This window comes from Hemicordylus capensis, chromosome 11 (assembly GCF_027244095.1).
Source record: "Hemicordylus capensis ecotype Gifberg chromosome 11, rHemCap1.1.pri, whole genome shotgun sequence".
In the NCBI taxonomy this organism is placed as follows: Eukaryota; Metazoa; Chordata; class Lepidosauria; order Squamata; family Cordylidae; genus Hemicordylus; species Hemicordylus capensis.
The window spans coordinates 21,880,558-21,906,166 of NC_069667.1; the positions used below are offsets into that span (position 1 = coordinate 21,880,558).

General features: G+C 46.2%; 1 protein-coding gene across 2 annotated transcripts in view; it reads left to right on the top strand.

Moving 5' to 3' along the window:
* Positions 1 to 25,609, top strand: part of AFF2 (ALF transcription elongation factor 2) — a 401,341-nt gene that overhangs the window by 274,884 nt on the left and 100,848 nt on the right. For both annotated transcript variants that reach the window (XM_053273909.1, XM_053273910.1), the window contains exon 8: positions 18,988 to 19,039. In XM_053273909.1, coding sequence (XP_053129884.1) covers positions 18,988 to 19,039 — 52 coding nt within the window. The remainder of the gene's footprint in view (positions 1 to 18,987; positions 19,040 to 25,609) is intronic.

Here is a 25,609-nt window from a genome sequence, read left to right on the forward strand (position 1 = left end):
GTTACAAGAATGACGTGGCCCAAAGAGGGAACCTGGACTGATTTCAGGAAGAGAAGCAAGGTCTTGGTCATTCCCCATTTCATTGTAAGGCAGAACTGCTGTCGCATTATGAGTAAGAGACACAGCTAGTCAACAGGATTTTGTTGGTTCAGATTCTGCCTATTCTGTACATTCATTAGATGGCCTTGGGCAAGCCACTTTCTCTCAGCCTTGGCTCTCCTGCTACAATAGAGGAATAATAATATATACTTACCTTACAGATTTGTTGCAAGGAGAACTACAAGTGATAAACATTATTAGTGATGGGGAGATCTGGGCTTAGGATGTACAGAACTGATTGCAAGAAAGGGCTAAATGAATGGGTGGTTCTCTGATCCATTGAAATCACTACTAAGTACTGTGTTGCTAGTTTTCTCTGTTTTGTCTATTTCTGATCGACATGAGATGTCTTCCTTGACAATTATATGTTGCTATTTGAAGAAAGGGTACAGTATTCATTTAGATTTTTTTTTCCCCCACATGCACACACAGAACTGTTTTCTTTCATTAGAATTCCTCTCTAATTAGCGATGGCTATGTCTCCGTCATTGGTGTTTTCCAGGTACCAAGTATTTGGTTAGGCAACTAAATAGACTTCAGAGGTCTATGAAAACAGTCTTTGAAAAGACATAGGAAATAATTGGCCATTCTGAACCCCAAGCCAAAATGTGGTGGTACTTTTTTCCCCCAAACCCATGTGCTATAATTTTGCGGGGTAAACAAACTTTCGGCAAGAGCTAAATATATCCTGAAACACTGTTAACTCTCACAGAAGGGGCTGTGAATTTATTTCGGAGTCATAATTCAGCAGGCAGAGGGAAATTCTCCTGGATTCCAGGCAGTGCAAAGTTGGGGCTGTAGCCAAATACATCAACCGGGGGAGGAGGGGAGAGAGTTTGAATTGCCTAGGGAAATACAAGCCTTGTACAGTTACTTAGGGGTAAAATGTTCACAGACAGACTGGAGCCCCTTATAAAACAATAGGATCACATTTTTCAATCAGGTTATCAAGCAATATTAGATTCACGGAGCCTGCCAAGGAAAACGAATATCGGCATCAAGCACAAAACCTAGAAGGGAAACAGATATATTTTCATTTATCTTCTGGGATATTTCCCCCCCTTTTCATATTACACAGGAAGGGATGGGATTGTACTTTATGTGCAATTATTCCTAATTCTCTAGTTAACTGTGCTGTGGATGCCACTTATACCTTGTTTCTTTGGCCTCGGATGAATGTCTGCATTCTGGGTCACAGATGAACATGCTTATAGTCAGGGCCAGCTCTAGGATAAACAATGATCTGGTAATTGTTTGCCAATAGCCTTTGGCACCCCTCTCCATGGATAGTTTATCAGTGTTGACAAGTTGCTTGTGGAAGGTCAGATGTGCCTCCCCTTCAATTAGGCACCCTAGTGACCAAGACCGAGAGGCACACCCAGGCAAACTGGTCTCCCTGACTGCCCCGCCACGAGGCCCCCCGCTGGCGCAAGCCCTCCCCCACGCCCCCACGAGCCCTCCCCCATGATGCCGTGTGCCCTCCTCCCCAATATTCCAGCCGCTCATGTGTGTGGCTGGGGGGTGGGTGTGTGGCGAGCAGGCCTTCCCCCCACTGCCCTTGGCAGCAGCATCGCGGCGGGAAAGGCCACTGAGCCTGACCATCTGGCACAGCGGCCTCTGAGAACTGTGAGGCGCTCTGGTGCACCTGCGCAGTTAGAATACATTGTCGCAAGCCCGTGACATCACGAGCTTGCAACACTGTGTTCTAACTGTGCAGGCGCACTGGAGCGCCTTGCTGTTCTTGGAGGCCACTGAGCCAGACGGTCAAGCTCAGTGGCCGTTCCCGCCACTGCGCTGCTGCCATGGGTGGGGGAGAGGCCTGCTAACCTCACACACACACACCCCAGGCACACACATGGGCAGCTGGAATATCGGGGAAGAGGGCTCGCGGCGGCACAGGGGAGGGCTCCTGGACAGGGGGCCTCACGGCAAGGCGGTCCAGTCACCTGCTTGCCTCACCTCCCCATCCCCCAGCCGCGCATATGGGCGACTGGAATATCGGGGAAGAGGGCTCACGGTGGTGGCAGGGAGGAGGGTTCGCCATGGTGGGGGGATCAGGGTGGTGGCAAGAAGCCCCCTGGGCCTTGGAGTCCACAGGCCGGGGCCCCAAGTTCCGGAGGTTAGAATGCCTCTGACTGGCTCTGCTTATAAAGAGTCAGAACATCGGTCCATCCATCCAAGACTGTCTGGCAGGAGCTGTCCAGGCTTGACTAAGAAAGGGGATGGGTGGATTCCCTTGGTTCCATTCCATAATAGGTCCAAGATTCCTTCCTTCTGAAGAAAAAAAAACTGTGTAAAAGGGTGAAACTCACCAGCACCCAAGGCTTCTCAGTCATCTTTCCCTCCAAGTTCTCCCCAGTTGCTGATGGCCACTTTCTCCCCCGCCCCTAGAATAATGCTCATGATGATGTCATGCTGGAGGGTTCTGAGGGAAATGGTCCGCGGCACTAGCTGGAGGTTGTCATTCTTTTACCCCAAAATCCCTGTCAGAACATTGCTGTTATTACATAGTGGGGCTTATCTCATGACCATCATTATGAGGGTAGGAGGCAGTAAACACAGGTACACAGGCTCATGTGGAGCCACCAGGAATCCCACCGACCCATCCCCTGGAAATGCGTGTAGCCCAGCTTTTGTACCCAGGTCTTAACCAAGCTAGGATGAAGATAGCAGGTGTCCTACCTTGGAGTTTGGTCATTAGGGTGATTGAGCCATTTTAAGCACCTCCTGGCCACCAGACACCATCTTTATCAGAGAGTTATGTGGCTAGAGGGGCCAAGCAGAGGAGAGCTTGGCTGCCTCTCTACTGGAAACTCAGTGCATTGTGGGATATTTGGAGGCCCCAGCTCCCAGTCTACAGAGCCAGCAGCTCCCTCGGCCATTGGTTGCAGGGCTTGCAGAGCCCAACTGAGCATCTGTTTGTCTGTCTTCACCAAGGTACAAGATCTTCCACCCCTCAAACCACACCCTTATGTGGCCATGTGAACGGGCCTAGGGTCATTCAATGGGGATTCTGGGGGGAAGTGCCTGCTTGAGACCACCAAAAGAAACACTGAACATCTGATGAGTTTAATGTCCTCTATAACTTTGCTCCCCTCCAAATGGATAGGAATTTCAGCCTCCTTTTCATTTCCATGGTCCTTTTTACCCCCTATTAAGGGAGTAATTAATTCTCCCTCCTGTTTGTGAAGGGCATAAAGCTTGACAAATTCCATGCATACTCTTCTGCTTTTATATTAATAATTAATTAATGTGATTGATTGATTAATTAATTAATTAATTAGTATCCCAGCTGAATATTCAAGGATTCCCCAGGATGTATCTCTGACTTTCAGGATCATTATTCCAGCGGGAGGTGCTATTTTCCCCCCTATACTTAGCAATGCTTGAGGACTGGAGTCAAAGCCACATAGGGACCTCTTTTTATAGACTGGTGCTGTTCCAGCGCATGTCGTCTCTCTTGACTTTTTCTAGACCCATTTCTATCCAGCTCCCAGGCAAAACATGGTGTTTTTCCAATTTTATTTAATGGCTTGCATAAACAAAATGCCCAGTGGTGAAACTGAGAATTAAGAAAATGCCATCAATCTCACATCACAGCTTTCCCACACAGATAGTTTTCTTCTGTCCCTCATTTTTTATCTTTATGACATTACGTACTATGAGCTCAACTCTCTGAAAAAGTCAGGTTTCAGCTGTCTGGGCAAAGCAGTCGCAAAGCGAGTGAATACTGCCGCTTCAGCTCTTCTCTGTACTTTGTCTCGGACAAACGTTTGTTTGGGGGGGGGGTTGCTCCCCTGGAAAGGAGAGCTGGTCTTGTGGCAGCAAGCATAAATGGTTCCCTTTGCTAAGCAGGTTATGCCTTGGTGTGCATTTGGATGGGGGATTACATGTGAGCGCTGTAAGATTTCCCCCTTGGGGGATGAGGATGTAGCTCCGTGGAAGAATGTCTGTGTGTTTGCATGCAGAAGGTTCCAGGTTCACTCCCTGGCATCTGTAGGTAGACCTTGGAGAGCAGCTGCCAGTCAGTGTAGACCATTCTGTGTTAGATAGGCCAATGGTCTGACTCAGTGTAAGGCAGCGTCCTATGTTCCTGTGTAAAAGCCTGTAAGGCTGCTAGGTTTGCTGGAACATCCTTGGTCATTGCCATGAGGTGCCACCAAAACAGCTTCCCCATGACAGTTAATTCTCCTCCATGGCATAATGTTGGTGAGCATTTAGGCCATGGATTCCCACAGACTCACTCACATGCCTGGGGAGAGGAGCTGTAGCATCTGCTTTGCGTGCTGGAAGTCCCAGTAAGGCTGCTATGCTAGGTTTGTTTACTTGGAAGTCCAAGTGAAATCAATGGGGTTTACTTTTGAGTAAACATTGGCTGGGATTGGGATCCAAAAACCCATGCAATTAGATCTATGCACCCAAAGGACTTTAGGCGTGTGTTTCTCAAATAGTAGGGCCTTCCGTTCTGGGCCTTCCTTGGGACCGGGGACCAGCTTATGTATTTGCTATACAGATATATTCCTAAACATCTTGCTGATGCACTCCACTGCATCACTTGTTATTGAGGGAAGAGCTCTCCTTTGGATGGTCTCCACCCCACTGAATGCCCCTACTAGTCCCATTCACCAGAGATGATCAGGAGATCAGAGTGCCCCCAATGTGTAACACACTGGGCACAATTTCAGGTCTTAGAAGGAAGCATTACTGAGCCTGAGGAGGTGGGGCTTGATTGACTTCTCCCTCAGCTTTGCACAGGTCACTAAAGTTCAGTCACCTTAGAGCAGGGCTGCTCAACTTTGGCCCTCCTGCAGAATTTGGCCAGTTCCCATTTTCCCATTCCCATTAACCATCCACTGTGGCTGGGGATTATGGGAGTTGTAGTCAAAAACAGCAGGGGGGAGTTGAGCATGCCGGCCTTAGAGTAAGTTGTCTGACTTAGAGCTGTCCAAGGTGCTGTAGTTCATATTCAGCCTTTTCTGCTATTTGCTGTGAACAGCTGCTAGTATCCGTCGATCCCCACACAACTTGGTCTTTCTTCCCCCTAAGAACTATATTTTATTCTTTGGGCTCTCACTCATGTCAAGGATAGGACTTGGTTTGCATTAAACCAGAACCAGAGCTGGTCTTGTGGTAGCAAGCATGAATTGTCCCCTTTCCTAAGCAGGGTCCTCGCTGTTTTGCATTTGAATGGGAGACATGTGGGCACTGTAAGATATTCCCCTCAGGGGATGGGGCTGCTCTGGGAAGAGCACCTGCCTGCTTGCATGCAGAAGGTCCCAAGTTCCCTCCCTGGCAGCATCTCCAAGATAGGGCTGAGAGACACTTCTGCCTGCAACCTTGAGAAGCCGCTGCCGGTCTGTGAAGACAACACTGAGCTAGACAGACCAGTGGTCTTACTCAGTATAAGGAGCTTCCTATATTCCTGTGTTCATAACAACCACCCCCCACAAAAAAGATAAAGAATCTGTTGCTCAGTGGAAGACCACCACTTTGTATGTAGAAGGTCCCAGGTAGGGATGTGCATGGAACCGCGGCTGGGCAGTTTGATGGAGGCAGGGGTGCCTCTTTAAGGGTGGGGGAGGGTGCACTTACCCCTCCCACTGCTTTTCCCCTGCCAGCGCTGGTTACTGTTTAAAACCTTTGGGGCGGCAGTGTACCTCCCTGCCCCCAGCTTTGCCCTCCTCAGCCAGAAGTACCAGGCACATCCGAAGGTTTTTAACAGTCTTCAGGTAAGACTGGGAAAGATCCTTCTCCATTTGAAACTCTGGAGAGATGCTATCAGTCTGTATAAGCAATACTGGGCTAGTTGGACTAGTCATCTGACTCAGTAGGAGTCCGCTTCCTATGCATGTTCCAAGAAAAATTATAAATGAGGAAAAGATTTTGGAAAGGAAATTTTGGAATCAAGTGGGGAATTTTTAGTTGAATAATAACCCTATTTTTTTTTAATGCTTGGATTTATGAAAACTGTCACATGATCTCATTGTAATGGTGTCTGACCTTTCTGGAACTGAATGACGGATATTGTTGTGGATCACACATAATCTCCCTTCCACACAGTTAGACCTAGGACAGTGCCACGAAATGTATCCTAGTGATCTTTTAACTCTAGAGGTTACAAAAAATGTTGTGAATTTTGTCATTCATCCATGAATGACAACAGTCCCAAGAGAATCTCAGGAATGTCTGAAATTATATATACTTCCTACTTTTTGGACATACACCAGTGAATAAATAGCAAGAATCACACTTAGGTGACTATAAACGGGCTGAGTCAAAATCCCCCTCTAATTTTGTTGCGTGATGCATAAGTGATAAAAATGGAGGGAAATTCTGTGGTTAGGGTTGTGAAATGACAGCTGGTACCTTGCATCCCACCCCCTACAATTTCCTTCAGCAGAACACTATGTGATGAACACTCTTTTTATCCTCACGACAACCCTGTGAGGTAGGTTAAGCTGAGAGCTACATGACTGGCCCAGAGTCACCCAGTGAGTTTCATGGTTGAATGGGGATTTGAACTCAGGTCTGCCTGGTTCTAGTCCAACACTCTAACCACTACACTATGCTGCCATTCCAAGAGAAATTGGGGAGTGGGCATGGTGGTCACCAGCCAGGAGGAAAACACGGTGAGTCGGGGTGGTTTCACACATACCTCATTGAAGCAGAAAGTTGTCCACAGAGAATTTCCATCTCAGCCCACTTGTTCATGTTCACTTGTGTATTTCTCAGTTGGTAGGCAGAAGTTCTCTGGAATTCTCAGCATCTATCTATTGATCTATGTATTTGATTTATATACCGCCCTTACAAAAATGGCTCAGAGCAGTTAACATTTGGCATACGAATGTCCTCATTCACCAATGATGTCATTCCAAAAGTCATCCTGGGGGTGAAACACAGCTCATTTCCATTGCCCCACTCTCCCCATGCTTGAATTCGGAGGGAAACCATCTCGGGAAAACACAGCTTTCCAATTGCTTAGTAACAACTTAATATTCCAGTTGCCTGGAAGAGCTTTTTACACATGGAGATTAACGGCCATCTCGATAAAGACGTTCTCCTGCTCAAAGAATTCATTCCGCTTAATCCTTTTGAAATTAGGAGATGATATGGAGAGATGAGTAATGAAGTGCACTCTCTGATTGTGAGTTACCTAATAGATAACCACAGGGGTTACTTTCCTCTCACCAGCTGTAATTACACTAATTACTGATATGGTGCTAAGGCAGATTGAGTGTGACAACACAAAATGGAGTGTTTCTTAGCAACACAGGATCTTTCTTCCCCCCATCAATTTGCTGAGGGAAGATAAGTTTTACAAGAGAGCGGATGAGTCCCCGGGGGCTGGGAGGTGTCAACTGTCCTAGCCCCGGAAGTCCAGCATCTTTTTTTGCTACTTCTTGAAGCTTCACCTCTTCTCCTCTTCATAGGGGAGAGCTGGTCTTGTCCTAGCAAGCATGACTTGTCCCCTTAGCTAAGCAGGGTCCGCCCTGTTTGCATATGAATGGAAGATTTGGTGTGTGAGCACGGTAAGATATTCCCTTTAGGGGATGGAGCCACTCTGGGAAGAGCATCTAGGTTCCAAGTTCCCTCCCTGGCAGCATCTCCAAGATAGGGCTGAGAGAGATTCCTGCCTGCAACCTTGGAGAAGCTGCTGCCAGTCTGGGAAGACAATACTGAGCTAGATAGACCAATGGTCTGATTCAGTATATGGCAGCTTCCTATGTTCACCAGGGTTGCTTTGTTCAGATCCTTCTTGCCTGATCATGCAACTTTCAGGTCAAGCACGCATGCTTTCTTCCATAAGAAATATCTTCTTAAACATAGGTCTACTTACATGAGCATGGTGAAGTTAGATCAGGAGTACACAACTTCTGTCTGCCTGCTGTTGTTGGACTACAACTCCCATCATCCCCGACTATTGGCCACTGTGGCTGCGGATGATGGGAGTTGTAGTCCAGTGACAACAGGCGGGCGGAAGGTGGGCAGCTCTGTTTCAGATCAATATAGCCCATGAGCTGGGCTGAGGAGAATTGGCTTCAGTCATTGTGTTAGGGATTGTTCTTGAGCTTTGGCAAGTTCTCAGGCAGCAAATGAGTTTGAGGGAAGGGACTGTAACTCAGGGGTTCAATATTCCTGGCAGCATCGCCAGGTATTGTTGTTATTTATTTATTTATTTATTATTTTTATTTTATTATTATTTAAAATATTTATACCCTGCTCCTCCAGTGCTCTACTGCTCAGGGCAGCTTGCAACATTCATAAAAAAAGATCCACTACAGAATAATAATTTTTTAAAAACCTTAAGAAGTTAAAAGACCAGGCTAAAAGCACAATTTAAAATGACAATTTTTTTTAATTGAAATTAGAAGTTATCAATAGAAAGCTAAACACTAAGAAACCTACCAGCTACAAGCAACAGATAAAATACTTGAAAACCTCTCTGAAAAGAGATGTCTTCAGTTGTTTCTTAAAAGCACTGAGGGAGGGAGCATGGCAAAGCTCTTCTGGGAGGCTGTTCCGAAATCAAGGGGCCACAACCGAAAAGGCCAAGCTGGGCACCATAGCCCGCCTTAATGCGCTGCCATCAGTTGTACTGGAGGGGAGATACCACTGAATTCCTTATGCAGGTCAAATTTGTCCCTGCCAGTTGGGGGAAACTGTAGACCATGTGATATTATATTGCCAGTTTTATAGAGACATTCGTTGTTTATAACCCCCATTTTAAAGCAATTTCCAGGCAGGTCAGATAAATTTTATACTTCTCTTCTCCTTTCAGACTCCAGCATAGACATTACTCTTAATGTTGCAAAATCTTGCTCTGGGGCCTGCTCCATTAAGAATCAGATGGTTAAATCTGTAATTTGATTCCCTGGGGAAGTGTTGGTCTCTGAGTATTGATTTAGTGTATCTGTAATATTGCAAATGGATGTGATGCAAGCTATAAGCTGTATTGGCTTTTCTGTAACTCTGCATTTGCCTCCCTTGTTCCTGTTTCTGCTAGTTTTCTGATCTCGGACCGTTATAAACTTAATCAGAATTTCTTAGCCGGATTTCCATAAGTGGCAAGGTCTGAGGTGCCAAATGAAGGGGCCCTGAGGTTGGTTAGGCAGAGAGAGGTGACTGGCCCAGCATCATCCAATGAGTTTCATCCCTGAATGGGGATTTGAACTCAGGTCTCCCTGGTTCTAGTCCAACACTCATAGGAACGTAGGAAGCTGCTATATACAGAGTCAGACCATTGGTCCATCTAACTCAGTATTGTCTACCCAGACTGGCAGCGGCTTCTCCAAGGTTGCAGGCAGGAATCTCTCTCAGCCCTATCTTGGAGATGCTGCCAGGGAGGGAATTTGAAAAATTCTGCTCTTCCCAGAGCAGCTCCATCTCCTGAGGGGAATATCTTACAGGGCTGACACTTCTAGTCTCCCTTTCATATGCAACCAGGGTGGACCCTGCTTAGCTATGGGGACAAGTCATGCTTGCTACCACAAGACCAGCTCTCCTCTCTAGCCACCCGTTAATGGCTGGCCCACAATTATGGCTGAGTGTGGTTTTATATCTGGTTCAGCACTCTAACCACTACATAACACGTCCTCTCGGGATCAGTCTGTTATCCTCCATTCTTCATTTATACCACTAAAAAAGTTAATACAAGTTCTGTTTCTGTAGGATGAATTTGTGGAGCAATTTGTTTGTCAAAAAAAAGTTGCATTATTTATTATTATTATTAGTATTAGTATTAGTATTAGTATTATTATTATTATTATTATTATATCAGACATTATTTTCAAATCAGTCACCAAAAGCAGGAGTCGTCTGTTTTATAGCTGGAGTTGTGGCAACAAGCATGAATTGCCTCCTTTGGTAAGCAGGGTCTGCCTTGGTTTAGGAAACCTAGGAACCCCACTGTCAGTCTGTGTAGACCATACTGAGCTAGATGGACCAAGGGTCTGACTCAGTAGAAGCTTCCTATGGTCTTATTAAATTCTTAATCCACAGACTGTTTTATTAGTCTCGCTAGGCCTGCGCTCACAGCAACCCTGTGAAGCAGGCCACAGTTTCTCCCCATTCTGCAGCTGGGAAAGTGAAGCCTGAAGGGAACTGCCTGCATGCCGAAGCTAGATAGGGGGAGTGTCCTATATCCACCCCACTTCCAACAGATAATGAGGCTATTCTCACAACCTCCAAAAAGTGGGCTAGGGGAGCCCAGCCCAGTTCTTGGAGGTCTTGTGCTGCACCAGGAGCTGTGCAGCTCCCGGCAGCAAACCTCCTTAACTCCCCCCACCCTTAAACGAGGTTAGCGAAGCGAGCACTCCGCTAACCCCATTTCACCGATCGTGAGTCGCCACGGAGCGGCTCCACGCCGTCGCGAGGAGACCCCCGACCAGTGTTCTCTCTAATTTTCTTCATCTGTGTGTGGAATGAGTTTTGTTCTGGGCGGCAGCATCAAAGCAGTATGTGCACACATGCATTCAGAGGGGGGCCTTCCCGATTCAACCTGAGTGGGATCTAAAATTAACTGAGCGGACATTAAAAAAAAACTTGTGAGCGCAGGCATGAGCGCACGCTTTAGAAGGAACACTGCCCCCAACCAAGAGGTTCTTGCAAGCCTTCTGGCCTTGGGGGTCTCCTCAGAATGCCCCATGATGGAGCTGGTAATTGTGTGGGCAGCCAATCCAGCCGCCCAGGGTGAGCTCCCTGCTCGTCTGCAAGGAGAGCCAGGTTAGGCTTTTCACACGGATCATGTGTAGAGCCTCAATCAGTGCTGTCACAGCTGATGCCACCAACCAGGAATCAGGGCTGCTTGTGGAGGACCCAATCCGGCCAGCGGAGCCACCAGGAGGCTTTGTACCATACAAACCCGAGTGCTTTGAACCATGTACCATACTCTCTTCAAAACTGCAAAGTGGTTAACCATTTAAAAAGAGATGGAGAGAGAAAATTAAAAGGGAAGATTAATCAAATTCAGCGGCATGCATACACACAGAGAACAAGTGATCACAACTACGAAGTTGATTCATACTTGTACATTCCTTTTTGTCCTTTTGAGGATTTTTTTTTTAAAAAAACACGATAACTCTTGGAAAATCTCAGAGGAAACGTTTCTTTAAATGACTTGCACATTTTGTCCAATGAGTGACTATCGGATTTCAAGATTTATAGCGAGGCTGTTTTAAAACAAAGGGCTCTCTTTCTCCTCAGAATTGCTCTACAAGTTCCCAAGGCTGGATGGTGGATCACTCCCCCCCCCCAACTGTATTATGAAATTCCTGAAGGAAATCAATTGTTGGAAGGTCGCATATACAAAACATGCGCACATATGCAACCTTATCTGATAAATGCTTTTAGAATGTGGCTTCACCATGTCCAACATCTTCGTGAAACACATCTGCATGCCATTAGTTACTCTACTTGGTGCCTTATAACTCAAATTGAGCGATGTTACATAATGCCGAACAATATATTAGAAATATGTACTCATTATTGTTGTTACTGTGTTTCTAGGGCTATCATCCAGTTAAAGAAGTCATAGTCAATCATGTCAGTTTTAGTCAATAAACTGATGGATTAAGTTTGCACAAGGTTGCATATGGATAGAAACAATAATCCTGAAGAATATGGCAGCCTCTGTTTTGGGATGGTGTACATGTGTGCCTTAGCAGGCGTCACCCTGAAAGAAGCATTCCCTCGGGCCTGAGAGAAAAGGGAGAATGCCTCTCTTCAGATGATGCCTGCCCTCTGCAGTTTTAATAAATACTTGCATTAAGAAATGGAGAAAGCACCATTTAAACCAATTAGAAGTAGCAGTTGTTTTACAATATGAGGTTAGGAACAGAGGAAGCTGCCATATACTGAGTCAGACCATCCATAGGTCCGTCTAGCTCAGTATTGTCTTCACAGACGGACAGCGGCTTCTCCAAGGTTTCAGGCAGGAGTATCTCTCTCAGCCCTATCTTGGAGCTTCTGCCAGGGAGGGAACGTGGAACCTAGATGCATTTCCCAGAGCAGCTCCATCCCCGAGGGGAATTTCTGACAGTGCTCACACATCTGGTCTCCCCTTCATATGCAATCAGGGCAGACCCTGCTTAGCTAAGGGGACAAGTCATGCTGGCTACCACAAGACCTAATGGTGCAGTGGGAAAATACTTGACTAACAAGCAGAAGGTTGCCGGTTCGAATCCCTGCTGCTACTATATCCAGCAACAGTGATATTGGAAGATGCTGAAAGGCATCATCTCATACTGCGTGGGAGGAGGCAATGGTAAATCCCTCTTGTATTCTACCAAAGAAAACAACAGGGCTCTGTGAGTGCCAGGAGTCGAAATCGACTTGACGGCACACTTTACCTTTTACCACAAGACCAGCAATGTAACCCCTGCACCATGCTGGTTGTTGGTGCCAATTTGAAACATACACACCCCTTGTAAAATCGCCTCGGTGATCCCGATCCAGATCAAGAGCATGGAGGGAATTGGGTTAAAACCTTCCTCCCCTAAGCATGCACTTCCCATAATGTGTTGCTTGACCCTGATTGAAAAACTCTGTAGCTGCAGTTCTCTCCTGGGGGAGTTGATATAAATAACCCTTGGCAAGAATTCTCCCAGTTCGATTTCAGGTTAATGCTGGTGTAGGAAGGGAAAGCAAAGGGTCACTCTAGTGTCTTGGTCCAATGCTCATCCAAAGGCACTGTTGGTCCGGTCAATTTCTCATGTGGTTCCCTTTTAATTATCCCATCTGCCAGCAAAACTGAAGAGATTCTTGTGGTGGGACTGGTTAACCTACAAGTCGTTGGGATGGACGAGATGGCGTATTCCTTCCCTGGCTGCACTGGCTAAAAAAAGAAGTATATGCTTTGGATTATAAGCAACAAGAACACCCCCATCCATTCCCCCTCCTCAAGCTCTCTCATAAACATCCATTAGCCTATTGAAGGAAAGCTATAAAGTCTGCACATGTAGTTTGCTGGGGAAATGGCTACAGCCATTGTCCTCCTTGCTAATCATCCTTTATGTACTTACAATCTTTTTTTAGGAGTTAGTAAATATGTCCTTTGCTTACTGGAGCCATTAGGATTGTGTCTGAAGAGCATTTTTGCCTACGCGCATTTCCTCGTCAGTTACTTTAGTCGAGTGTTCTTCATTTAGTCACTGTATTCAGTTTTATCATCCTCTCCTCCACGTTCTTTGTTCTTTCCATTTGTCTGATCTCCCGTTTCCTTTATCCTTGCTGTTTATTTCTACAGTGTGTGTCAAGTAAGGATGTTTAACATTTAAGAGAGTAAAATTTAAAAAGTGTGCTGAATAGAGAAAGAAAATCCTCGCGACTCAATTAAAAAGAGATAGAGAGATCATTTTCTTCTTTAGATCCTTCTATTTCTTTGTAATAAGGCAGAGCACCTAGTTTAAAGGTTTCCTTTGCCAAGGTTTTGCATATTGAAATGAGATGTAGGTTTTAGAGGAAGGATTTAGGTCTGAGGGACCATTAACAGTCACAGCAATGTGGCCTTAACATCAAGGTGCTATTTTTGTAACTGAATCTTAAAGACACTCTTGCCCTTTGTAATGTACCACACTGATAATAATAATAAAAAAAAAACCCAAGGGTAAATAGAGGTTCAGTGATCTGTTGACATCAACATCACAGGCACCTTAATGCCACCATAGAAACAAAGATGGCAGTTAAGACAAACTAGTAGCCAGGCACCCATTCGTCACCAAAAGCCACCAGTTGAAGATTAATATTTGCTGGAGGTTTCTTCTTTTAGGAGAAAAGAATCTCTGATCTCGGTCACACGTTTACGAGTTTACACTTGACAGAGACATCTGTCACTGATTAAGAGGTTAATGATCAGTAGTTTCAGGTCCAGATATTTTGTAACAGCTGAGTCGCCCGACAACAGAGGTCAGGAAAAGACGGATGACTTACAAACCGGTTAACATTCTTCTTTGCACTTTTAAAAAGTAAGCAGAGAGGTTGAAATGGGAGAGTTGGAACACCCTGAAAGTGTGTGTGTGTGTGTGTGTGTGTGTGTGTGTGTGTGTGTGTGTGTGTATACACACATAATGCGCGCACACACACACACACACACGTATAATATGTTTTTCAATGGTAACTTGGAAATGAATCAAATGGAAATGGTAACTTGGAAATGAATCAAAGAGTGTGGTGTAGTGGCTAGAGTGCGGGACTAGGACCGGGGAGACCTGAGTTCAAATCCCTATTCAGCCATAAAACTAGCTGGGTGACTCTGGGCCAGTCACTTCTCTCTCAGCCTAACCTACTTCACGGGGTTGTTGTGAGGAGAAACCTAAGCATATAGTACACTACTCTGGGCTCCTTGGATTCTCTGGAGTGACACACGGAACATAGAACAGTGAGGAAGCATGACCCAGGAGACTTTATAGGGCTCATGGTGTGTCTGCTGATTAGTTCTGGCTGCCGAGGCTCCCTTGAGTGGGATGTCTGTCTCTTGGCCATTCCCCCTTTCAGCCATAGCCAGAAAGTGATGCATAAGCTATATCCTTCAGGCCACCCATTTCAGACCCACAGCTGGGTCACTTCCTAGCTGTCATGAAGAGCAAAGAATCACTTGTGGAAGGACGTTGCACTAGCTGGTTGCACAGGTGTTGCGCTATGGCAAGAATGCTTACACAGCCGTGGCACAACTGCGACACACCCTCAGTTGTCTGAATGGGATGATTTGCACAAGACCACCATAGCACAAGAGTGTGTGTCTGCAAGTCCCCAGTTTTTAGTGCGCCTAAGTGAATTCTTTGCGCTAGTGTGACTTGGCTCACTCAGCCAGTAACACACGGCTCTCGCTGTAAATATGAAAATGCGGTGCTGAATCATATATATGTTGTGTTTGGTTAATCCATTCCTTGATTCAGGCCGACTTTTGAATGGGGCTTTAATTACTTGTACTCCAGACCTAGAATAGAGGCAGGGCTAAGAAAGCAGCAACAGGGGCACACCTAGGTAATGTTGAAGCCCGGACCTGAAGGGCTTCGTAGCCCCCACACACACACACACACACACACACCGCTTGAGGTCTTGGGAAAGGGAGTCAGTGGCAAGTTAAATCTTTTTTCCTCTTACTTTTTTAAGCCGCCAGTGTGCGGCCGGGACAAGGCAGCCGGCAGGGTGTGCGGGCACTCAAAAGGAGACCAAGGTGGCGGTGGTGGCAAGAGCACCTTCCTTGAGCCCACCTGCCTCCCAAATTAGAGGTCAGTCCGTTTTCGGCCCATTTTGGGCCCCTGCACGCACGTTTGCAAAGCACCCTGAAATGGGCCAAAAATGGCCACCCTCACCGGCAGGGTGGGCACGGGGCATGGGGAGGCCCCCTGGAGGCCACAGACCAAATCCCCAAGGTCCGTGGCTAAGTCCGCCTCTGAGCAGCTAGAGCCCCGAAAAGCAGTCTGCACTTGCCTCTCTGTACGTAATATCTATTTCATTAAACTATTAATATTCCCGATGATTCCACTCCACTGCCTTGTCCTTGCATACCCCAACTCTTTCCCTTGGATTCTACAATATATAACTTGGCGAACATGGCATCGGGAAAATTTGAATTTAATGTTTCAATGATTTTAATTGTTGTGATTGTTTAATGATTTTAATTGTAAACTGCCCAGAGACGCAGGTTTTGGGCAGTATAGGAATATGTTAGATAGATAGATAGATAGATAGATAGATAGATAGATAGATAGATGCTGCTTCTCCAGCGTCCAGTTCGACACTTCTCTGATTGCAGAGAAAAGGTGTGGTTTGGTGAATGATGTCGTTCCTTCCCAGCCACCCACACAGGGTCAGTAGCAGCATGGGGTTCCTCTGCACAAACATTGCCACAGTGCTATGAGCCCAGATTTGTATTTATGTGTTTTTACATTTAGATCCCACTCTTTTTCTGAGGTGCCCAGAGCAGTGTACATGATTATGTTTATCCTCACAACAACCCTGTGTGGTAAGTTAGGCTGAGTGACTGGCCCAGGAGCACCCAGTAAGTTTCATGGCTGAACAGGGATTTGAATCCCCAGTCCTAGACCAGCACTCTCACCACTACACCACAGTGACTCCACAGATTATCGGGAAGCAGATCCATTGCAGCTCTGGGAAACTAGCTGGGCCTAACTGGTGTCAGATGGTGCATTCTGCACCTCCTGGCAACAGAGAGAGTGGAACACATCTAATCTCTGGTCAATGGGATCATAAATTCATTAGCTAGATGACTGCACCAATACCAGGTCATTTCTATCCCTGATTGTATCACCATATAGCCAACTGTAATTGTTTCCATTTCTTGACCATGGTGTGTAAATCTGTTTTGCTCAACTGTCCTCACATGTTTGCTTACCAACCTGCAGGCTGCTTTGAGTTTCTAACGGAACTGGCTGTAGCTTGAGTGAGATTATTCCAAAATAAATATGTCTTTATGCCCATTGAAAATAGCAGAGTCTCCATAGATATTCTGTTTTGAGTTACACTTAGCTATAAATTAGAACTATATTTTGAACGTTGCAACCGTTTAAAGCTCAGCCGTGCAATTATTCAGAGGTCCCACCTGTGTAGGAACAAGAGATTGTGTTTTGCCAATTCCAGCAGCTAAAGTAAAGTAAATGGCAGCATTGCATCATTATTTCTGAATTGTCACTGCTACCCCCTTAAGTGGCACAGCGGGGAAATGCTTGACTAACAAGCAGAAGGTTGTCGGTTCAAATCCCCATTGGTATGTTCCCCAGACGATGGGAAACACCTATATCGGGCAGCAGCGATATAGGAAGGTGCTGAAAGGCATCATCTCAGACTCTGCGGGAGATGGCAATGGTAAACCCTCAGGAGTCGAAATCAACTTGACGGCACACTTTACCTTACCAGGTTGTACAAAGGAGCAGAGGTACATCAACTTGAAGTGAAGGATTATGGCCGCCAACTTGTCCCTGTAAAAAGGGTATGTTATTTGTATGCCCTGCCTTCCGATTCAAGAATCTGCAAGATGACTCATAATATTATTAAATCTGCAGTACAATCAAAAAAGCAATAAATCAAGTGGCATTGCAAGGGCAAAGAGGGCCTGTGTTCTATCACATCCCCTGCGGAAGTGCGCAGTCTCCCCCCCCCCCAGCAGTGCTTTGCCACCACTCGTATTACAGCTTCCCCACCATCACTGTCTTTGCTATCACCCCACCCCACCCGTCACCATCAGCTCCTGGCTGAGTCAGGATCAGGAAGCTGCTTCCTACCCTACCAGGAGCCAGATGGTGGCAGAGGTCAGAGAGGAAGATTGGCCCAAAGTTAGCTTGGAAACTTCATAGCTAAATGAAACTTTGAACCCTGGTCTTCAGGCGGGGTGTGGATGAACCCCCAAACGTGGTACAGTTCAAATTCAAACCAATATGAACAAAACCGTGTTGCCACAAACTGATTCGGTTGAACCGACTGGCCGGTCCACTAGATCGAACTGGTTCAGGTGGTTCGTGCGGCCAATATACTTGGAAAGGGGAATCTGCTGAGGATTCCTTTACAAGTTCAGAGGTGGGGGGCTCTGCTAACAGAAAGGGGCAGCTGGGTGGGGGCATCAAAAGAAGTTAAAAAACCGCTTACCCAAGGCAAACCATTTTGGCATGAATCGTTCATGCGCATCCGTATCTTAAGGGTCCCATTCTAGCCACTACATCCCAATTTTGGACGTATCTTTAGCGGCCCATTCTAGCCACTGGAAACAATTTGTTATGGGACAGAGGACAACTTGCCCAGAGAACAATTTGTTATGGGGCAGCTAACAAATAAAGTTGTTTGTTTATTTGTTTGTTTGTTTGTTACATCATACTGGCTCTGCAGTTATCATCTGATAAGCAAGATCCTGTGAGGCTTTTCACATATTGTAGTATTCTTGGAGGTGAATATTAACAGGGCAGCATCCATACTAATTAGTCATGACTAACTTGTCTCATTGGTGCTTAGTTAAAATAACTAGTCTGGATGCAACCCACTGTATGCAAGGCTCTCAGTCTGTCCTCTCCCAAAAGAACCACAGGCTGCCTTCTCACATAACAGGAAACCAGAGGTGAAGGAGCCTGAGGTTGAATTTCTTGTACGTCCGAATGCGTGCAGCTGCAGTTCCGTCAGAAAAGCAACCTGAGGTTTCCCTTCCCAAACTCCCTTTTGAACCCTTAGGTTGTAGTGAGTTTTGCTGCTTCTACCTGAGGTTTGCGTTCGGCAGCGTTATGTCCGAAGGTAGAATTGGAGTTACAGTGAGCTGTATCTGGAGTTGAGGGAGGAAGCAGTTTTCTGAAGTCTCTGAGACTGCAGTTTTGAACATCAGCAAAGCGCTGCTTTCCTTACTTGCCCTGGTCTGCCCTGCTAACTGCTTGAGCACTGGTTTGCCCTGCTAACTGAGCAAAGAGGCACCTTTTTAAAGTGGGGATTCTCTTATATTTAGCGGGGGGAGAGCAACTGGCTCTATCCATCCCCAGCATAGCATCCCTCCAGTGGCTGTTGCTGGTGTCTCTCTTATGTATCTTTTTCAGATTGTGAGCCTTTTGGGGACAGGGAACCATTTTATTTATTTAATTTTGTTTGTTTGTTTATATCTATGTTAGCTGCTTTGGGAACTTTTTTTGCAAAATGATATATAAATATTTGCTGTAGATTTGTAATAGGGGGAGGGAAACGGACCTGCGGTTTTGCATTATGTGCGAATGCGGCCAAAGTGTGCAACATAATACAATATGGGACATTATTGTAGATCAGTGCAGAATGAATTCAGTAAACCTTTTCACTTGTGGGTCCAAGGTCAGGGTTGTGAACAGAGAGCTTAGTCGCAAGCCAGAGAATTAAATTGTTTCACGAAGTGTTTGCTTAACTGTTCCTTCTCTCTTTGCTTCACAGAATGCTTGAAGACGATCTGAAACTCAGCAGTGATGAAGATGATAACGAGCAGGTATATATATATATATTTGCCATCCAGTTGTTGTTTCCACTGCCAAATGTTTGTTAGGATGTTTACCACAATCCATCCCTGCATAGTTAAAATGTCATTTCCAATGTGGTGGCTAATGGGCCATGCCCCTCGCTCTTTTACAATTAGTTTGTAAAGATTTTCCAAGATTTTCCAGAGGTGGCTTTATCCCAGTGACAGCACTTCTTGCCCTTTCCTAATCCCACACATCTCCAGCCAGCTAAGACCGTCCTCCTTCCCTTCTGTAATAGCAAAGATGCCAAGTGGATTGTCATTGCTGAGGCATAACATGAGAATGGTTCCACAGTGGCTCCCATGGAAAAGCTCAACTGAGCTGATTATTTCAGAAAGTCGAGGATGGTGCTCCAGTCACAGTGATGACTTCACACATGCTCAGTGTGTCCCCTCTAATCATTGGTGGTGCTTGGACTCCTCATTTAGGTACAAAGGAAGACCAAAAATGAGGGGTTAGATCTGGAATCAATTTGCATTTACAGTTGCGGAGCTGTTATTGATGCCGTGTTCTTGGTTCACTAAAAGATCTAAAGATGCAGACCTTGTGTTTCTCTTTCAGTGCGAGCTGCATAATCATTATCAAATGGTTTTTTGGGTGTGTGTTTTTTTTTTAAGTAAAGGGAATTCTATTGATGGCTTTATAAAAGTGTTGTCAAATTGTTTGAAGTTATCTACCAGTATGGTCTCGTTCCTATGATTTCCTTTCCGCTTTAAATATGCATGCTGGCCAGCCTACAAGGCACAAATTCTTAACAGCAGGTAAACATCTGCTTAATGTTTTATTAAGCAGTGTCATTAAACTGAGCTCAAGGAACGTCTCCATTTTATAAAAGTTACATTCCCTGCCTGCATGGAATCTGGGGAATGCATTACTGTACCATTTGCAGGCTAGAGACAGCATTCCCGTAGCCCAATACACGGTTGACCGTCTTCTGCATCAGCAAAATGTGACTTTGCCCCGTACATAAATTAGGATGCTAGTGCTGAAGACCTTGGCCATGATCCTGTTCTAGATGTGCACAACAGTCGCAGGTTCCGGATGGGTTTTCTCAACCTCAGCTACATCTGGGTTAGAAAGGAAGTTGCCATATACTGAATCAGACTTCCACCTCGGTATGAAGTACACTGGTCAGCAGCAGCTCTCTCCATGCTTTCAGGCAGGAGTCTCTTTCAGCCCTACTTAGAGATGCCAGGGTTTGAACCTGAGACCTTCTGCAAGTGAGGCAGATGCAGGGGCAGAGGAAGGCCAGCGGCGGCCCGGGTTCTGTCACCTCCACGGCCCCCCTAGCCCCACCCCCTGCATCTAACATCAGATGCAGGAAGCATTTAGCCACGCCCCTGCACCTGATGTCAGCCCGGGTTTGAACCCGTCCGCTCAGTGGTGGCTCCACTCCTGGGCAGATGCTTTCCCACTAAGCTATGGTCCAGTATGATTCAGTAAGGCACAGATGAGCATTGCAATGTATGTATGGATCAGGATGCGCATCTTTATCAACAGCACATGCAGAAACCTGCTTCCATATGCAGACCTCTTGTAAACATATGAAGCTGGCTGAAGTCGGACGTTGGTCCATCTAGCTCAGTAGTGTCTACAATACTGAGCGAGATGGACCAATGGTTTGAATTGGTATAAGGCAGCTTCTAATGTAACCCTGCTAACTGAGTAAAGAGGTGCCTTTTTGAAGTGGTGGTTCTCTTTATTTGGCATTGGGAGAGCAACTGGTCATATCCAGTGTTTCCTCTAAGAGGGATTCCCAGGTGTTGACTACAACTCCCAAAAGCAAAAGCCATTGCAGCTGGAATTCTGGGAGTTGTAGTCAATGGCTACAATAGCTTTTGCTTGGGATTCTGGGAGTTGTAGTCAACAACATCTGGGGATCCCTCTTAGAGGGAACACTCATCCTATCCATCCCCAGCACAGCATCCCTCCATTGGCTGTTGCTGGTGTCTATCTTATGTTTCCTTTTTTAGGTTGTGAACCCTTTGGGGACAGGGAGCCATTTTCTTTCTTTCTTTCTTTCTTTCTTTCTTTCTTTCTTTCTTTCTTTCCTTTTCTTTCTTTCTTTCTTTCTTTCTTTCTTTCTTTCTTTCTTTCTTTCTTTCTTTCTTTCTTTGTAAACTGCTTTGGGAACATTTGTTGAAAAGCAGCATATAAATATTCATATTCATAATGATGGCCAAATTCAGACAGGGATCTTTGCCAGACCTACCTGGAAATGCTGCAAGAAATTGTGGGCGCCCCCCCCCCAACCCCGTGAACCCAATCCCTTCCCAAGCCCTTCCTCACTGGGTATTGTAAACCACCTAGAGACTTACGTTTTGGGTGGTATACAAATAGGTCAAATAAATAAATACACAAATAAATAAATAGTAAAAGTGCCACTGGGATCAGGTACTGCTTCAGGAGGCACTTAAACAATATGAGGATCGATCCTCATTGGCTTTGTTGTGTACTTTATGAAAGCAAACAAGAGAAGACCCATTGGAAAGTTCTCATTAGATCTCAAACTGCTTAACATATGGGGTTCCTTTTAAACAGCCTTGTCTCGTCCCAATTAGCTTTGAGCTCAAAGGAATCCCAGTGAATTGTAGCAGGATTTTGTCTTTTAAGTAGCTGTAGTTGGCTAATTTTCTCCAGCCCCCGCTTTGTTCTGCGTTCTGCCAAAGAAATCGGCCTCTTAACCTTTGAGCCGGGTGTCCTTAATTTAAAGCACATTGCCGGAGTGTTGTGTGTTTTGGACCAGAGTAACCCTGATACCAGGCACTTGATTCATGTTATTACTTTATGTATTTGAGTCTTTTCTTGGCAGAACAAATGGTTGGAGTTGATTTTGATCTTCTCCCCCACTTCATTCCCTCTCGCACTTAAGAGATTAACTTTTACACATGTGGATTTTAGATAACCGTGTACTACACAGCCATCTCTAACCCAGTCCTTCCTCTTGATCTGGCTGTAATATTTTTCCCCCCTTTGCTGTGTTTGTATTAGGTAATTGCATGTCAAATGAATTGCTTTATTGCTCAGGAGCCCTTCAAGCCTTAGCCTGCAGGGCAAGCATGAATGGTCCCCTTTGCTAAGCAGGGTCTGCCCTGGTTTGCACTTGAAAGGGAGATTAGATGTGTGAGCACTGTAAGAACATAGGAAGCTGCCATATACTAAGTCAGACCATTGCTCTACCTAGCTCAGTATTGTCTTCACAGACCAGCAGCAGCTTCTCCAAGGTTGCAGGCAGGAATCCCTCTCAGCCCTATCTTGGAGATGCTTCCAGGGAGGGAACTTGGATCCTAGATGCTCTTCCCAGAGCAGCTCCATCCCCTGAGGGGAATCTCTTCCAGTGCTCACACTTCTAGTCTCCCGTTCATATACAACCAGGGCGGACCCTGCTTAGCTTAAGGAGACAAGTCATGCTTGCTACCACAAGACCAGCTCTCCTCTCCCCACTAGGGGAGGGGGCCACTCTGGGAAGAGCACCTGCCTGCTTGCATGCAGAAGGTTCCAAGTTCCCTCCCTGGCAGCATCTCCAAGACAGGGCTGACAGGGACTCCTGCCTGCAACCACAGAGAAGCCGCTGTCCAGTCTGTGTAGACAATACTGAGCTAGATGGACCAAGGGTCTGACTCAGTATATGGCAGCTTCCTATTTGGGGGGGAGGAGAGCTGTTCTTGTGGCCCTCCTGTGCACTAGGTGGGCCTAGGCAGTTGCCTAGGGCTCCAGATCTTGGGAGTCAGGGTCGGGTACTGCTGCCGCCCAGTGCATAGTCACGGTGGCCCCCAGTGGTGGCTAGGCCAGGAGGTCAGTAAGGAAGCAGATTAGACCTTTAAAAATTCATGAAATGTCCCACTGCTGCTGCCCTGCTCCCCGCTGAGTCTTTACTGCCATGTGCCCCTCCATGCATCCCCCCCTTGCTGCTCAGCTGGCCAATACACATGCCCAGTCGCCATCTGAGGTGGGTCTAGCCTGGTCAGAAACTTTGCCAGGCTGACCCCTCAAATGGCTGCTCCAGCTGAGTCGCGGGGTGGGGTGTGTGGAGGGATGGACTCGGTGCAGGGTGGCAGCAGGGCAGCTTACGAGAGTGTAAAGGATGTCCTCTGCTTTTTCACCACCCTCATGCCCCAGACATCATGGCCCCCAAGCATGACTTTGGTGTTGCCCCCATTCCGTTATCATTCTACTCCGCATGGGGCCCGATAGAATTTTTAAAGAATGTGGGGGAGTCATACTTGGGTGCCCGAAACCTTAGGGCCAGCCTTGTTCAGATGATGCCCCCTTGCCCCAAAGCCTAGTGCAGGGTCAGCAGGCTTGTCTCTCCAGCTATTGTTCGACTACAACTCCCATCATCCCTGACCACCACACGTGGCCTAGTGAAAGCACATAATGATCGATGAGAAAGGGTTGGAGGGCGAATGGCCAGGAAGGCTGCTTGCACTTCCCTCCCCGCAGACAATCCTTCTTCTCTTCCGGAGCAGGCGAATCGCCCGTCCACACGATTGCTGGCAGCCGCCAGTAGCACGGAGGGTCGGGGCAATACCCCTGACCCTCAATGCAAGGCAACTCTCCCGGAACTCCCACAATGCACTGTGTGAGTGTGCAGTGCATGATGGGAAGTTCCCCCAATGCCGGTCGGGAGCCCCATGGTCTCCCGGCCCTGGCTGCAAGCAGCTGGGGCAGGTAGACAATAAAAACCTGGAGCTAAGATAGAGCACTAGTTCTCTTAACCCTGTTTAAGGGTGGCGTGAGAACAGCCTCAACTTTTACATCCACATCAAACTACATCCACTTCTCTGGTTGGGCGGGGGGGGCAGGTTCAACCTCCATTAATGTTTGCTAATTCCCCCTCATCTCTCCCCACCTCATTTTTAGCTCGGTCCTGAGCATGTTGTTTACCTCTCTGAGAAAACAGCCAGCCTTGTATTTATTTGGTTATCAGCAGAAAGGCTGAGGAGTCGTTTCTCAGCAATGGCATCAATACCGAACACATGTGGGTAGCAAGGTCATCTTGTCAAAGGTACAGCGGGGGGGAATCAGATGGATTAGGATGGAACCAGCTACAAATAACGTTGATAGAGTATTTTAATGCAAACAGTTTATCTGCCTTTGAGTTTCATTGAAGTCTTGGGCAGAATGATGTCACCATAACAAAGGAAGAGTTGGTTCTTACAGGGGGGGCATTTCCCCCCCAGTCAAAATGTAGTGTTTTTTATCTTTAAGAATCTCAAACCGAAATAAAATAAAATGTGATCAGCCATTAGCAGAGATCTCCAGAACCAGGGGTGTAACAAGTTTGGAGTGAGCCTTGGAGCAAAAAGTGAAGATAGTTCCCTGCCCAACCTCATCTTCAGAGAGCAAAGAGCAAGCTGTCACCCAGCTGCTGGGCCCCCTCCCTCAGTGGCCCAGGGGCATTAGTTCCATTGCCCCTTGTTCAGTTATAGTTATGCCTCTGCCCAGAACATCCTTACTAATTTTCATTCATCTTCTAAAACATGTTCTTGCGCTGCTCAAAATTGCTTGGATCTTTTGTCTAAGGTCTAGATTTGTCTGGAAGTCATGGTACAGGGCAAAGGTTCTCAACCTTTGGTTGCCAGATATTGCTGGACTACAACTCCCATCATCCCTAGCCACCATGGCCTTCTGCCTTTGTGGCTGGGGATAATGGGTATTGTAGTCCAATAATAGGTGGGGACCCTAGATTGAGAACCCGGTATAGACCACGTTTGGTGGCATGTGTTGTCATTGGTGAAAATTTGAGTTGACCTGAAATGCAGCCCCACTCTTGCTGCCCAGTTCACAGAGGGGCTTAGTGGAAATTAAAATGGCACCCTTGACACCACTGTAAAAATATGGTGACCTGGAGCGATGCCATTTTGGGCAGTTTTCATATAGTTTTGCCCCACCCCAAATGCCAAGATGAAATTTCTCCCTCCCCCCCCCCAAAAAAAAAATCTTTGCTCAGCCTTAGTGAAAACAAGGTTGATTTTAAGGCAAGTCTCAGTTCCTGTGGTCTGGATCTAGCCACCAGACTAGGCAATAGCCGGAACAGAGACAGCTGGTACAAAATATACCATTAGGAGGAAAGGCCACCTTCTAATATTTTCTTTTTCATTCCCAGCAAAGAATTGCACAGCTCCCAGCCTCCCCAATTAAACTTTGACCTTACTGATTATAATTGGCCCACACCCACCAAATAATCAACTAAACCTCTTGTTGATTAATTGACTGCGTAAACTGGCAAAACAGATAGCCTTATGGTTAATGGTTAGGAGCCATACCCTGTACACATTTTCTCAGAAGGTCCAGTAGAACTTACTCCTCAATTCTTCTGCTAAGTGATGTAGCTGAACTTTGTATGTATTGGCTCAGAAATACCAATATGGGTGCCTTGTTGTGTTCGCTCCAATGCACGGCGAGCATTATGTGCCTGGATGTTTTTCTCCAGTTTGGATTGTAATCTGTGCCAGAAAAAAACTGTGCCAGAAAAAGTCCTTTTCCTCAAGTTTTCTCTCACCCATATCTTGCAGCATCCTCCCTCTGAGCCCCCT